Raw genomic sequence first — 15,703 nt, 5'->3', positions numbered from 1 at the left:
AACTGCGTCATAGAATACAGATTGTAATTAGTCTTTAGTGTTATTGTTCTTGTATTTCATTTAGACCTCTATGTTATAATGTAATACATTAGATTTATATTTACTATATTTTACAGCCATAGCAAGAACTAGACTTTGCAGCCTAATATTACAAACATGAAATGGCATTATGCATTTCTTAAGTAAATGTCTATAATGTGGCATATTTATAAATGAAATGGAATGTCCACTATAAAACAAGGTAGAGTGGGGCTTCATTTATCCATCAGGGTTTGACTGGGTCATGAAAAGCATTTTAATTAAATAACATTATTTTCCCATCCACACAGGTTTGCACTAGAAAAGTCATTGTTTCACCATTACAGAGGTGAAGAAAGTGAAAAGACATTTTGATGAAAGATTATGAAAACAAGCCGTTTTCGTAAGAACATGCTCGGATGAATCTTGCACAATAAGACCACGGACATTTATTCAGAAAGCAAACAGTCCATTGTAACACTCCAAAGAGAAAGGAAAAATTGAAATCGCATCATATGACCCCTTTAATGTTGTGTTTAGGGGAGCACAGTCTAAAGGTCTTTGGTTTGGATTCAGATGTTCTAAGCGGAGAAGCTGGAGGTCTTGTAGGGTAGCAGGTTGTAGAGGGGGGCAAAAGGAGGAGGGTTGGGCTGTACATGGGATGTATCTGATGACCCTCCTGGAGATACACTCGATCCTGTGGCTGCAGGTGCTGCTGGAGAAACATAAAGCGATGCCCTCTGAAAGAAGGATGAAGAAAAGAATGCGTGTTAAAATTGTGTTAGCTTTTAATTGCAAAAATTGCTGATTTTTTGTCAGCTTTTTCCAGCAAACTATTGTCTTCAGTTCTGTTCTATAACCACATTTGCATAATGCCCACCTATGTTCTATGTTGGCCGGCCGCGCTGCAAAAAACTTGACCCGACCTCAAACACTGTAGCTTGTTTTTGTGGTTAACATGAACACAACCTGTATGATAAATAATAGATGTTTATATTTTTATCGAGCGTTCAAAATACAGAACTATGGCAATGGGCATATCGTTTCTGACACGCTCTGTACACGGTAGACCAATCACAACAGACTGGGAAATCTGACCAATCAGAGCAAAGTAGGCTCACTGAAAGGAGGGGTTTAGAGAGAGACTGAGTCTTGGAACTGCTTCGAACGAATCATTTGAGAATCATTGGAAAATGAGGTGATATTAAATGCATATTTTGAGAAAACAAAATAAAATTTTGACCTTACATGCATGTAAACCTATTGTAGGAGCCTCCCAAGACAATATTAGGAACCTTAAAAATGGCATAATAGAGGCACTTTAAAAATAAAAGGGGTTTTCACAGCGATGCTATAGAAGAACCATTTTTTGGTTTTCCCAAAGAACTTTACAATTAAATTCTTAATGTGAAGAACAATTTGGGAATCTAAAGAACCTTTTTCCACTATAAAGATCATTTTGTGCAATGGATGGTTCCTTGAATGTTAAATGTTCTCCATGGAGCCATTGATGCTAATACAGAACATGGCTGATCTGATGCTTAGTGATGAGTGTTTAAGTTGGCCAGAGGAACTTTTTGTGGTGATGCTTCCAAAAGCAACTTCAGATCACTCAGCAGGGGTGAGAGTGCTGGAAGATCCATGATCTGGGATTGGTTGGATTTCTGGCTGGCATTCTCGGCACGGCAGGGGTGTGATCAGGACAAGCCCAAGGATCAGTGTACACAGTTTTACAAGGGAATGGCTGTGGGATTTTGGACGGGGATCATTCTGTGAGTACACACCGCATAACCAGGGGATTTGATAGGGAGTCTCACACTAATTTTATGGTACACAAAATGTCTGCAGATTAAATTCTCCACAACTGAATCCTCCCATAAAAGACCATGAGTGGAATCTGTGTGCATGTGTAAGTGAGCGTGATGTACTGACTAGGTAGAGCTGGTGTCCTGTGTGTGAGTTAGGGTCCATTAGCAGAGGTGCAGTGGGGGAAGAACAGCTGGCCCCATCAAAAGAAAACAGAGATGAACCTCCCCACTGGGACACATCAAGACTGACCAGCCCACTCTTCTGGTGAGAAGAAAAAAAAGTATAAGCGTCATGTAGTGAAGTCCCACTACAACCAAGATTTCAGCTGGCTGAGGTGGCCGAATATGGATCAGATTTCGGTTAGGAAATCAGGAGTGGAGAAGAGATTCTTGATGATGAGGCATTTATTTTCAATCTTGAATATGAGCATCTGAGGTATGCAGCTGTGATATTGTATTGTGTACATGTATTGCACGAACGCATTACACCGAACATAACCTGCAGCATAAACAAGGATTGAGAGTCATCTTGTAGGCCCCGTGAATAATGGAACATGCAGGAAACAATTATTAAACTTCCTAGGACAGGCTTTACGACACATCATCTCTGGCTGCCATATGCCAAAAGAATATTTACCAAAACAGTTTATCTATACAATTGCCCCAGAAAGTATAGTTTACTTCTGCGTTCCAATCCCGGAAATGTGAAAAGGGTCCATTGTTTATTGGTATATCTCTGTTGCACAGGGTAATTTTGTGTGTTTGCATAAAGGCCAACGAATGCAAATCTATTATATGCATGCACACAATCTATTTTGTAGCAGATGGTCCTTGAAGTGACATGCAGGTCTTACATTTTGAAAGGTCTTAAAAAGGTAAGCTATTTAAAAGATTTAAGTTGGAAGAATTAAAAGTATTGAATGGAAGATAACATAGGCTATATCAACATAAAAATGAGTACATTAAAGCCTATGCAGTCTTTTAGGCTTTCATAAACCCACATTTTGACTTATGCAGCAAGTCTTGGGAAACATTCATGCAGCAGTTGCTGAATTGGCACAGTTTCCCCCATTAGCTGAGACGCATTTCCTGAAAGCAATACCACATTAATCAAAACTATAAACACAAAGCCAAAAACCACCAATGCAATATAGCAAACCTCAAAATATTAAGACAAAATTAAACACTGTGTTAAAAAATTTTCAATTCAAACACAAACCGTGAAATACACTGAACACAATTACACATAATGAGATATGTTTAAATGAAATAGTACCAAAATTTTTAGGACACTGAAATGAATCAGGCTGGTCAAAGAAATATATATCTTGAATCTGCCATATCATGTTAATTTAATATACATTTCTACAAGTACATATAAAATATCAGGAATTTCCTATCTTTACAGTTGTGGCTTATAGAGTCATAGTTTGCTGTGTATTGGCTATTGAGAAAACAGAATAAACATGGCTCAACCCAGAATCCTAGTAAGTTTAAGCCGGACAGACAAATGGATTAAATGGTCAAGAAGAGTAAAGATCAAAGTGATGAAGACAGACAATACTGACAAAGTGTGAGAGATATTTAGCTAAATCAGCACAAAAACGTCCAAACATTTACAATGTCTTCACACAGATTTTCCAGTTGATAAATTATGTCACAAATAAGCCCAGAAGTTTATCTTCATTGTACTTTGCTGACAGATTTTAATAAGCCTTTCTAGTGGTCCGACAGATTTGTAGTGATTTATGTGATACACTGTCCAATTTTGTCCCACTTATAGTCTTCAAAGCAGCACTATTTTGACCTTTGTGAAAAATTGGACCAGTAAAGGTAACCGTTTTCCTTTCTTTTTCAGAAGCGTTTCCAGAAGAACATCTGTGACTTCAGAGCCAATCCAATGGGATTAGCTTTTAAAACAAAGTTGGAGTTCATCTGTCAGCTGTCATTTCATGTATGGATTCTGAAAGGATTGGAATCTATGTAGATATTACCAGGGTGGACGTGTCTGGATGTGGGTGTTACAGAAGGTCATGTGCTCAGGATGTGAAATAAGATGTATTATGGCCAAGAACCACCAACTTAGGAACACACCATCAGAAGTCATTCTCCAAATGATGAAACCCAAAGTAATAGAACAGCAAGTAATAAATTGGTATTTCATCAAAAAATGGCACAGAAATCTCTGCAAGCTCTTGTATAGACAACACAGAAGGTATTAGCGTAAAATGTACATGCACTTTGATAAAACGTTATCTTAAAGTAATAAATAGTACAGTCCTCTTCATGGACATCTAATTTGCTTGCTACTAAGTGCCTCAAACAAAAAAAAAATATTTAATGCCAAGTTAATTTAATGCTAAATCTAGTAAATACTTCTTCCTCAAAAGTATTTCTACCTGGTACCATGTAGTGTTTTCATTCTGTGTTTCCAACAGTGTTTCAGTTCAGGCTGGTGCATGCAGACACCTGCAAAATAGAACCCAGTTTGGAAGTGGTGATTTTAGCCAGCTCTTGAGGAACACTAAAGCAGCTGTTCTAAACATTTTTGCACTCTGAAGAGAGTCAAAGGTGTCTATTTGCAGTGTTATTGCATTTAAATGTGATTAAATGCAACAGTGATAATCATAGCAACAGATTGGACAGAAAACCTAATATGTCAAAATAGATCTGTGCATTAAGTCTTGCAGTGTACCTGCAAATGCAAAAAATGTAATGCAAGATCTGCCACAGCAATACTGAAACCGAAAACAGATCAGTGTTGGCTGAATTATTAAAAACACTCTTTGTTCTTTGTGTTCGCTTTATGTGTTTGCAATTTTTTTCTGACTTTTATTGTGACACTTGTAATTATTACTTGCAATCAGCAGTAATAATTAACTTATTTTATTTAATATTTTATTTATTTCAAATAATTATACAAAATAGTTAGTTAAAGCAGCACTATGTAACTTTTTAACTTTCTGTTAATAAACAGAACTGCACACAACCCGCGGAAGAACATTCCAACCGGAGCTACTTCTCTAAGTTTATGTCTATGGCGATTCACGCAGGTATGTGTTACTCCGCAGCAGTGACGACCCGACCAGGCTACAATAGTCCAAATATAAGTACTTATTATAAGTGTACCGTAGTGATTCGGAATAAGACAAAAACGCGTTTTGGAAGATGAATTCATGATGTACTCGCTCATTATATACATTTTGCCAATTTTGAACACAGAAAAAGTTGCATAGTGCTGCTTTAAAGGGTATGTTGCAACAGTTTTTGTAGAAATTGGTACAGTGAATTGTAAAACTGTGCTGTTATTTTGGTGTTTTGACTACACTACTACAACAATAACCTTTTCAATTATTACATTAAATATGTGTAGTGTAGATGTTTCATATTTGAACAGATATAATTTTACAAATGAAATTAAACACACACAAAAAAAGAAGTAGGCATAACCGAACTACCTTAAAACAAATAAAGCCCTCCTCTCAGGTAACACCATCAGTCAAACATGGTGATGACAGTGTTATATTCTGAGTTTCTATTTGTAGGAGGGACTAGAAAGCTTGTTTGTATCAAGGACAACATGGGCAAAGACAAATACACAAACATCATTGAGCAGAATCTGCTAAACATCTGCATATAAGTCAAGATTTATACTTTCTTGCAAGAAAATTAATTTCCCATCCTTCAACACAGGAGGATTATTGGAAACAAAACACAAATCTTTGCAGCTGTTTTCTGCTTTAATCAATAAACAAAAGCAGAAACAAAAGAATGTCACCACATCTTCCTAAGAGATCACACATACTTTCTCTTTCTTTCTTAGATGAGAATGTTACATTCAGCTAAACACATGCCAGATATCTATTGGTGGGCCTTCAAACCATTGTGATTAATGCTGCCTTCACGTGCAATCGAAAATGTCCTATTTCCCACTTATGAAGTCGTGATTACGAGCTTGTCGTATTCAAGTGCTTTAATGTCGGAAAGAATAAAATGTAGCATCCCATTGGTTGACTATCATAAACATTCACCGCGCTATACATGCAGTTTGCAGACAATTCTGGAATTTCGGTCAAATACATGTTTATTTCACTGCTTATAGAACATACAATATGCTTCGAATGATCGTTCATATCTAGTCTATAAATACACGACTTTGAAGCTGGATTTCAGTACTACCACTGGAACAGCACCTCCCTACAGTATATCAATTGACTCCTACAAGTTTATTTTCCCTCCTCCAGCTCAGGTCACAGAATAAGTGCCTTGTTGTTCCTTCATTATGAGGCAAAAAGTCTCTTTGCAAAACCGTCAAACCTCCATCTGAACTCCTGAGACCATCACATCTTTCAAAAATCAGCTTAAGACACACCTCTTCTGCAAGAACTTAACTTCCCCACACACTTAAAACAATGCACTTACACACTTGGCTCGTTGACAAATTGCTTTGTTCCTCTTCTGTTGTAAATCGCTTTCCATAAATGCGTAAATGTAAATGTGTGTTAACTTTTAACTCTGTTACGCTCCTGAGTGTGTCCACAGAAAGACAGACACTGTGCTGATTTGGGGTATTTGGGCACTAAGTTTAGGTTTTTATGGAGGGGCAAAAGTGCACTGCTATAAAGGAAAAGGATGCTCTGGATTTAAAACACAAGACAACACAAGAGCATTATTGCAAATGCGAAACAATGATTTATCTCTATTGCCTTGTTGTAATAATTGTTGGAAGCCAAAATCATAATTGAAAATAAAACTCAATATCTGCCAAACAGATTTTTGTAATCAAAGAAAAAATCTTGACCAAGGGCGCATGCAAGCGTAACTATGGGTGCTTCAGAAAGGGAACAAAATGTCCAAAATAATACATGGATCTCACATAGTCAGCAAGGTAAAAAGCCTTTATTCTAAGACAGGGCTACATATTAAAAAGACACCAACGCGTATCAGCCCAAGCAGGCCTTCATCAGGGTATTTTAGATTTTTATAGGATGAAAACAGCTTATTAAATCATTGGTGATCTTTTTGGATTTTGGAAAGTGTAAATTTGTCAAAATATAATGTACACTACAATCCGGCAAGTATCAGATATGTGCAGAGCAGTGATGGACAAAATGGACCAAAATTCTAATTACTGCTATTTATTTGCACCTTGTTTGTTAACTCTTAAAGGGGCCATATGATGCGATTTCAATTTTTTTCATTTAAAGGATTTGCCACTGATGATTCAAACGTGAGTTTTGGGCAGTGTAGAGTAGCACTTGTTGTTTGTCATTTCTCCGATCACAAATGCAGACAGGGTTTTATGTTTACGCGGCGCGATGCAACGCAACGCGTAAAAAGACAGTATAAGTCATTATAATCCATAATTTTGTCCCCACTGGATGCAACAAATGCCTCGTTTATAATGGGTTTTCATGTTTCTGAATCATCGCCCCGGCCGGGACACGGCATCAACAGTATGGTGAGGGGCGTAACGTTTCCGTCACACGCTTGTGGTATTCGGCCAATCACAACACACTGGATAGCTGGCCAATCACAGCACACCTCGCTTTTTCAGATCGATGAGCTTTGTAAAAGTCGACGCGTTTCAAAAAGGCCGGGCATAGAGGAGAAACAATAATGTACAGTATGTGGGAAATAATGTGTTTTTTAACTTTAAACCGCATAAACACATTTCATTACACCAAATACACAAAATAATGTTCTTTTTAGCAGCATCATATGACCCCTTTAAAATTTAGAAGTTTAAAAACAAATTCTGAATGGCTCACAATGCTAGGGCAGAGTAGTCTTTTTTCTCTCTCTCTCTCTCTCTGATTCGCTCAGTGACTCACCATGTCTTTGATACTGCCCAGTACAGCAGTGGTCAGGATTCCACACACGAAGGCCAGCAGGTTAAGCGTGGTTAAGACCCAGAGGAGAATATACAGAGAAAAGACCTCCTGACAGCTCTGCACACCAACAAACTCATAGTAATTATTCAGATATCCTCCACTGGAAAAGAAAGCAAGCAGGCAAATCATTGTCATGGTATTACATGTCTATGTCTACAGGTTGGTTTATGTGCTATTTCATATTAATAACTTATTGATATTAGACATTCTGAAGAAAGTGTAAGTGGTTCATGCCTGTGTAAAACTCAGTCTGTAGTGCAAATGGTATGAAATGAGTTATGTGCTATTTGTAAAACTTTCATTTAAATATTTGAAGCCTTAACTCAAAGTATGAATAATAGTAATAGAGATACTTGCAAAAACTAGCAAAAAAAGCTACTAAGAGAGAAATGTTTTTTGCTCTCTTTTATGCTATGCAGTGGACAAATAAACTTTTATTGCATTATTGTTGAGTGTTTACTTAACGTATCTGCACATGTCTTCACAAATATGAATTACTTACTTGGCGCAATCATACAAATCACAACAGTAACACGTTCCACTGCGAACTTTCATATTACAGGACTCTGTTAGTCCTCGACAGGGAACCTACAAAACAATTGAGTGTGTTTTAGAAATAAAACATTATGTACAAAACTCTTTCTTTTTTATATAAAAACATACGTTTGTGCACACATTTTCATCCACCTAGCTCTTCTTCATTCAACTTTCTTCACATTAATTATTATAATAAGTATGATGCTAAATAAATGTATCAATTCATCCATCCATAAATAACTGCATCAGTTCATCCATCAAGGACCTAAATCAGCCTAAAATTAGGACTTTTGTCCTTGTTATTTAATCTATAACCAGATTATTATCTTGTGTGCGTGTTTTATAAATATATTAAGCAATTACAGGTAGGCATGCAAATGTATTTTACAAAGCTGACTTGACTCACTGTAGCGTAGTAGTTCTCATAGATGTAACTATTTCCACTTGTGTAGAACTGACATCTTCCTGCCTTCACTGGACGCATGTCCTGTTGGCAGAGTGTAAGAAGTGTCCTCAGTTTGGCTTTTTCCTTGGAATTGTGTTGCAACATTTTTTCTTTATTACAAAAGATAGAGATACAGTAGAATACCTTTTGTTTGGAAAGGCTTCTGTCACCATCTGTCATTTCAATCTGTCCCACTGTCTCAGTTTGTATCTCTGCCTGCCTTTTACACATCTCTTTTTGGACGAACTAACGCCATCTTCAGCTCAATCTTGTGAAGACGGAGCTCCTTGTTATCACGGAATGTGCGACGCCTTGATGTTCCTATACAACCGGGCTTGATAGTCATTTTCCAAGACCTTCACCCTCTCTGTTCCTCTCTGGTGAAGTGAGCTGCCAAACTCCATCTGAACTGCCGAAACCTCCACAACTTTCAGCTAAAGGCACACCTTTTTGGTGCTCTAGCTTCTACAATGTTCATAAATGTAAATGAGAAGCTCAAAGAGGACAGAACACACCTAGAGTTTTCCCTCAAACTTCATGGGTCACATTCGTGCTGTCAAGACAGATGATCTGACCACTGAATTTTTACACAAATACTAAAGAGTGCCAGCATCCACAGTTCAGTGACCTCCTCATCCCTTCAAATGCAGCTCTTGGATTTTGACATTGAAAACTGAACATGTTATGTAGCCAGCTGCATAAACAGTCATTAGGTTAACAACACTGTCTCTTAGGAACTTGTATGACCAACTAACAGTTAGCCAAGGGGTAAAATGTATCATATTTTTCAGTATCAAATTAGACCAATCTACATTATGTATGGCACCAGTCTTAAAGTTAAAAAAAAAAAAAAAAAGGTAACAACTACTGTAAATTGTAAGACTAATCTAGATCTCCAATATAGTATCCAAGTGGTTGCTCGGGTATTCGGTTTGGTTGCTATTGCATTGATAAGATGCTCTGAATGGTGGCTAGGCAGTTGCTAAGGTTGTTTCTATGTAAAAATGTTTCATGGCTACTGTACTCACAATGTTGAGTAGGATGAAAACGCCATCAATCACAAGACACAGGAAACTGGAAATTATACCAAAACTCAGGAACACAATGGCTGCAATCAGCTGGACAGAAAAAGAAAAATGGATTACAGATACAATTGAGTTGACAGCCAAAAGAGGTGTGGTCTATTTTTCAAAATATGCAATGATATTAATTACCTGGAATATTTTTTTTTCCTTTTGATTAAATATAAATAATGTAATAATAAATAATAAAATAAAACAATGTAATATAAATACAATTTTATTAAAAGTTTAATGCCCTAAAGTCTAAAGTTGATTCTAAACTCCATTATACAAATACAGGCTTGAGCTAGAGCATTACTGACCCTATGCTAATTAATTCAGCTGTCATATACTGTAATAAAACACAATATGTTGTCTAGGTCATTTAATTTTGCCTACTGTCATACATATAATTGCTATAAATTTATAGAACTATAATCAAGCACTATAATCAAAGTTGATGTCATTTACAAGCTTAAGTCATACAGTGAAATGTGTACCCCTTATAAACAAATACTCCACTGGATAGAATGACATGAATAATATTTTACAATATACATAATATAATACAACATACAATGATAATAATACATTTACAATATATATAACATATCACATTTATAATACATTATTGCTTCAATTAAATGAGTTAATATGCAGCTCTCACATAATGCACTACTGCTGCACCACAAGAAATATATTACATGGTAATGATCATAGTCATCTTAAATAATCATGACAGGCCTAATATGACATAAAACAGCTTTATTTGACATGAAATCTACTGTAGTAAATACCTTTCCTAGTAAATGTACTATTCATATATGTGCACATACACACAGTCTTTGTCCTTGTCCAAAATCTGATCAATTTTATGTGATTCCTGGGGGCACAATAAAAACTTATCTGGCTTTGAAACAAAGCCAGATAATAACATAAATTACATATTACTGACAGTAACTCAACCAAATGTCATAGTGTATTTATTTTAACATGCAATATGATATCCACAGGGACACATCTCTTCTCAACTGATCAGAGACAGACAGCCAAGAGAATCTGAACCCACCAACAGAGAGACAGATGCACATAAAAAGAAAAGGAGAGCCCAGAAGAGAGGAAGTGAACAGAGACAGTAAATGGACATACTGTATATAAAGGTCAATGGAGGAACAGAGAGGAGAGTAACAGGAAGGAAGATAAAAGGACAAGGTCCACACTTAGGATAGCTGGATTCATGCTTCTTGTTCAGTTTAGTGAAATCTATACCAGATGTGAATCACAGTTCAAAGATGGAAATAAGGAAGACATATTAAATATATAATTAAACAAGACACACACAAGCATACATTTTTGACCAAATATAGTCTTTTGCTATGACTTTATGTTTTGCTTACAAATACATCTTCATTAAGCTCCCCACTTTAGGCCAGAATGATCTGTTTGTCTGACCAATGGCAGATGGGGGAATGTTCAGAAACCTGTTTAAAAACAGTTATTTTGGTAATTGTCACAGATCTGCCAGGCTCTCTCACTTCCACCATCCAGCATTCCCTGTCACCCGAGTACTAACCACCTGCACCTTTCAGCGATCACTCCCTCATCAGCACAATACTTAAGCACACACATCAGCCTCAGTCTGGCCTTAAACAAGGAAAGGCTGTATCTATTTGATTAAAATACTGTTGCAAAATACAAAATAATATTGTGAAATATTATTGCAATTTAAAATAAAAGTTTTCTAATTTAATATACTTTAAAATATAATTTATTCCAATTTTCAGCATCATTACTCAAGTCTTCAGTGTCACATGATCCTTCAGAAATCATTCTAATATGCTGATTTATTATCAATGCTGGAAACAGTTGTGCTGCTTTATATTTTTTTGGGACCTGTGATATTTCTTTCAGGATTCTTTGATAAAAAGTTAAAAAGAACAGTGTTTATTCAAAATAGAAATTTTGTGTTACAATATACACTACTATTCAAAAGTTTGTGGTCATTAATTGTTTTATTTTTTTTAAAGAAATTAATACTTTTATTCAGCAAGAATGTGTTAAATGGATAAAAAGTGATTGCATTGGCTCTCGATTTGAGCTATTTCGTCCGCAACCATTAAAATATTCGGTTTCTACAGCGACTCATTTGGCGCACATCATTCTCTTTCTATGAAACCTGTAAACCGCATTCACCGGTTCTAACTCTATAGCGACATCAACTCAATAGCGGTTTACCCAATCATTGCAATTCATTCGCTTTCGCAAATGGCTTTCCCAACTCATTTATGCGTGGGCACGGCACATTATTTCTTCTGCGTGGCTGCGGTGGAAGAAGTGCGCGGCCGTGCGCACGTGCAGCTTAGAGGGAACATTCCGGTTATATGAGGGGGGCGAGTGGAAGACTGCCTTCATTACTCCATCTGGGCACTATGAGTACCTCGTTATGCCATATGGCTTGGTCAACACCACCTCCGTATTCCATGACTTCATGAATGAGATGCTCCGGAACTTCCTGAACTGATTTGTAATTGTGTACATAGATGACATTCTTTTCTACTCCCGGAGCCTGGCCAAACATTTCCGGCATGTTTCAGAGGTCCTCCAGAGGCTCTGCGAGTACAATCTGTTCCTCAAAGCTGAGAAATGCGTTGGCGCTGGTGGCCTTGTGGTTAGTGCACCAACATATAGTCCAACTGCGCCTCCGGCGACCCGAGTTTGATTCCCTTTGCCAATCCAACTCCCCTCTCTCTGCCCTATGCTTTCTTGTCATGTCGCCACTGTCTCCAATGTCTCCAAAGGCATAAAAAGGTCAAAAATATAGCTTAAAAAAAGCTGAGAAATTCAGCTTTCATCAGAGTACCATCCACTTCCTCGGTTACATAGTAAGCAAGAACGGGGTCAAAATGGATGAGGGGAAAGTATCTGCTGTTACCTCCTGGCCCACTCCTACCATGGTGAAAGAACTCCAGAGATTCCTTGGATTTGTGTACTTTTACCGCAGCTTCATCTAAAACTACAGTATCCTGACATCACCCCTCACTTCACTGTTAAAAGGCAGGCCCAAGTCTCTGTCCTGGACCCCCAAAGCTGACGAAGCCATGCAAGCCCTGAAAACTGTCTTCACTACTGCACCACTCCTAAATCACCCTGTCCCCAATAAGCCATTCGTGGTTGAAGTAGATGCTTCTACTACTGGAGTGGGTGCAATCTTGTCACAGCAGCAAATCCCCGGCGGAGCAAAATTATGACATTGGGAATTGTGAGCTTTTGGCCATTAAGATTTCCCTGGAAGAGTTGAGGCACTGGTTAGAGGGAGCTTGACATTTCATTGCCCTCACTGATCTACAGTATTTAAGAGAAGCAAAGAGACAAAACCCCAGACAAGCCAGATGGGCGTTGTTCTTTACCAGTTTCCAATGCAGCATCTCCTATCAACCTGGCTCCTGAAACACCCGAGCTGATGCATTATCCCGACTTCATACCCCCCTGACATCAACGAAGAACCCGAACCAGTGCTTCCGTCCACTCTTTTTGTCAACCCCATCCAGTGGAGTATCGATGAACAAATCTCCGAGACCTCCAAAAGTGAACCTGCTCCGCCGGGATGCCCTCCAGATCGCACTTACATTCCCAGAAATCACCTCTGGGGTTCCTCTGCCCAACCCTCGATGCCCATGGTCACACCCACCTAGGAGTGGATTTCATCACCGACTTACCTGCTTCTGATGGAAATAACTGCATCCTGGTTATCATTGACAGATTCTCCAAAGCAGGCAAACTCATTCCTCTGAAGGGACTCCCCACAGCCATGGAGACTGCAGAGGCCCTGTTTAACCAGTTTTCTTTTGCAATTTTGGAATTCCTGAGGACACTGTTTCTGACCGTGGTCCACAGCTTATTTCACATGCTTGGAAAGCTTTCTTCTCACTCCTAGGTGTGACTGTCAGCCTAAAATCTGGGTACCATCCAGAATCCAATGAGCAGATGGAGAGGAAGGTGCAGGAGATCAGCTGCTTCCTTAGGACCTTCTGCCAGAGCCGCCAGAACTCCTGGAACCGATTCTTCACCTGGGCCGTGTATGCCCAAAATTCCCTGCGACAACCATCACCGGGTCTCACCCCGTTCCAGTGCATGCTCGGCTTTCAGCCACAATTATTCCCCTGGTCAGGCAATCCCTCGGAGGTGCCATCCATCAATCACTGGTTCCGGGAGAGCGAGAGGGTATGGGACGAGGCTCATCACCATCTTCAGCGGGCAGTGCGCAGACAAAAGATCTTTGTAGATACTCAGAGAAGGAACACCCCAGCATACCAACCTGGACAACTCGTCTGCACCTGCCTTGCTGTAAACTAAGTTCCAAATACATCGGTCCATTACAGGTCGTAAGACAGGTTAACCCAGTCACATACGAACTCCGCTGGAGCGGACCATGGAACGGGGGTAATGACACAGATCTGCCAGGCTCTCTCACTTCCACCACCCAGCGTTCCCTATGACCTGAGTACTAACCACCTGCACCTGTCAGCGATTTCTTCCTTATCAGCGCACTACTTAAGCACACACCTCAGCCTCAGTCTGGCCTTAAACAAGGAAAAGCTCACTTACCTGGTCTCCATGTATTCCCGTGAAGATTACTGGTTCTCCTCGTCTGTTCCCGAAGATATTTACCTGCTATACTGACCCACAGGTCCAGTTGCTGCGGTGTGTGCATCTCCATCCCCTTCGCCTCCTGTAAACATATTAGGACTGCTATCGTCATCATCTTGCCACTACTCATTCATTTTGCGTCATTCTACTCACCTGTTCTCTCCCGATCCTGCCCTCTGCTCCAATGAAGTGTTGTCTGGATTCATCTAACCCCTGTTCAGTATATATTTCCTAACAAAAATGATTTCAGCACCACCATCACCAATTGGAATTAAAGTTTTAAATTGCAGTAGCATCTGTGGTGGAAATTGCATTATTACATTTTAGCAATAAAAAAAGCTAACTCATTGGTCTTACTATGGATAATTTCATAGCCAGAATTGTATGTATCCTACATAAATAATATTTTAACTGCCTGACTGAAAATTATGCACAATCAAATTTTTCTGCTCTCAAGTGATATTGATATCTTCACATATCAGATGCATAATATTTCTCTCCAAAACTTGAAGAGTTACAGTATTGTTGTAGGGAGAAGTAGAAATGATGGCACAGATGTGGGACAGTCATATATTTTAAAATATAAATCGTTTTCACAATATATTTATACATATATATAGAGAGAGAGAGAATAAATTTATCAGATTCTGGAACATAAAAGTTCCTAAAGTTGAAGAAACAACAAAATGTTGATTTGAAAAAGAAATATTTCTCAGGAATGTCTCATTTTCCCCATCTTAACATTTCTCCTTTTTTTTTTTTTTTTAAATCTTGAATTAAAACCAAATAGAATCAAATGCCCTTTAAGATGTAGCGTCTGGACCAATCAAAAACACAATTTTTCATTTGATTTAACAAATCAATTATTCATTAGATTAACAAACGTTCACAGACCCCTCACGCAATAAACACACTGGGTGCCAAGTTGTCTGTGAACAGGGCCCAGGACCCTGGTTACCATGGCAACCCTGACACCAGATACATTTACGACCTAATGGAATGCGAAGCAGGGAAAATCACTGCATGTTCCATCGCAAGAGGCACAAGGCACAGTAGAAATTGACTTTTCTACTAATTAATTCATAGGAAAACCTTTCTTTGAATGAACAGTGTATCCTTCAGGTCATGGTGTATGTTGTCTTTGATATTTTTAGACTATTTTATGCATGCTTATGATGGAACCCATTCCTGTCATCCTGCCTATATGTAATCCTACCATGTTTAGTATCTATGAATTCGCCTTCTGATGATCGAAACAAGCGTGTATATTATATGTTGGTACATAGGCAATAT

At 38.4% G+C, this 15,703-nt stretch overlaps 1 protein-coding gene across 1 annotated transcript in view; it reads right to left on the bottom strand.

Annotated features, from left to right (window-relative positions):
* Positions 1-547: 547 nt before the first annotated feature.
* LOC107684602 (transmembrane protein 255B-like) overlaps positions 548-15,703 on the bottom strand; it is a 30,396-nt gene continuing 15,240 nt past the window's right edge. Inside the window, exons 4-9 of the mRNA XM_016480894.1 lie at positions 9,731-9,820; positions 8,664-8,744; positions 8,223-8,308; positions 7,661-7,820; positions 1,951-2,088; positions 548-758 (exon numbers count right to left, since the gene is read on the bottom strand). Coding sequence (XP_016336380.1) covers positions 600-758; positions 1,951-2,088; positions 7,661-7,820; positions 8,223-8,308; positions 8,664-8,744; positions 9,731-9,820 — 714 coding nt within the window. The 3' untranslated portion in view covers positions 548-599. The remainder of the gene's footprint in view (positions 759-1,950; positions 2,089-7,660; positions 7,821-8,222; positions 8,309-8,663; positions 8,745-9,730; positions 9,821-15,703) is intronic.

The sequence above is a fragment of the Sinocyclocheilus anshuiensis genome, unplaced genomic scaffold, assembly GCF_001515605.1.
Source record: "Sinocyclocheilus anshuiensis isolate Anshui unplaced genomic scaffold, SAMN03320099.WGS_v1.1 scaffold41, whole genome shotgun sequence".
Classification (NCBI taxonomy): Eukaryota; Metazoa; Chordata; class Actinopteri; order Cypriniformes; family Cyprinidae; genus Sinocyclocheilus; species Sinocyclocheilus anshuiensis.
This window is presented reverse-complemented; position numbering and strand designations above follow the sequence as displayed.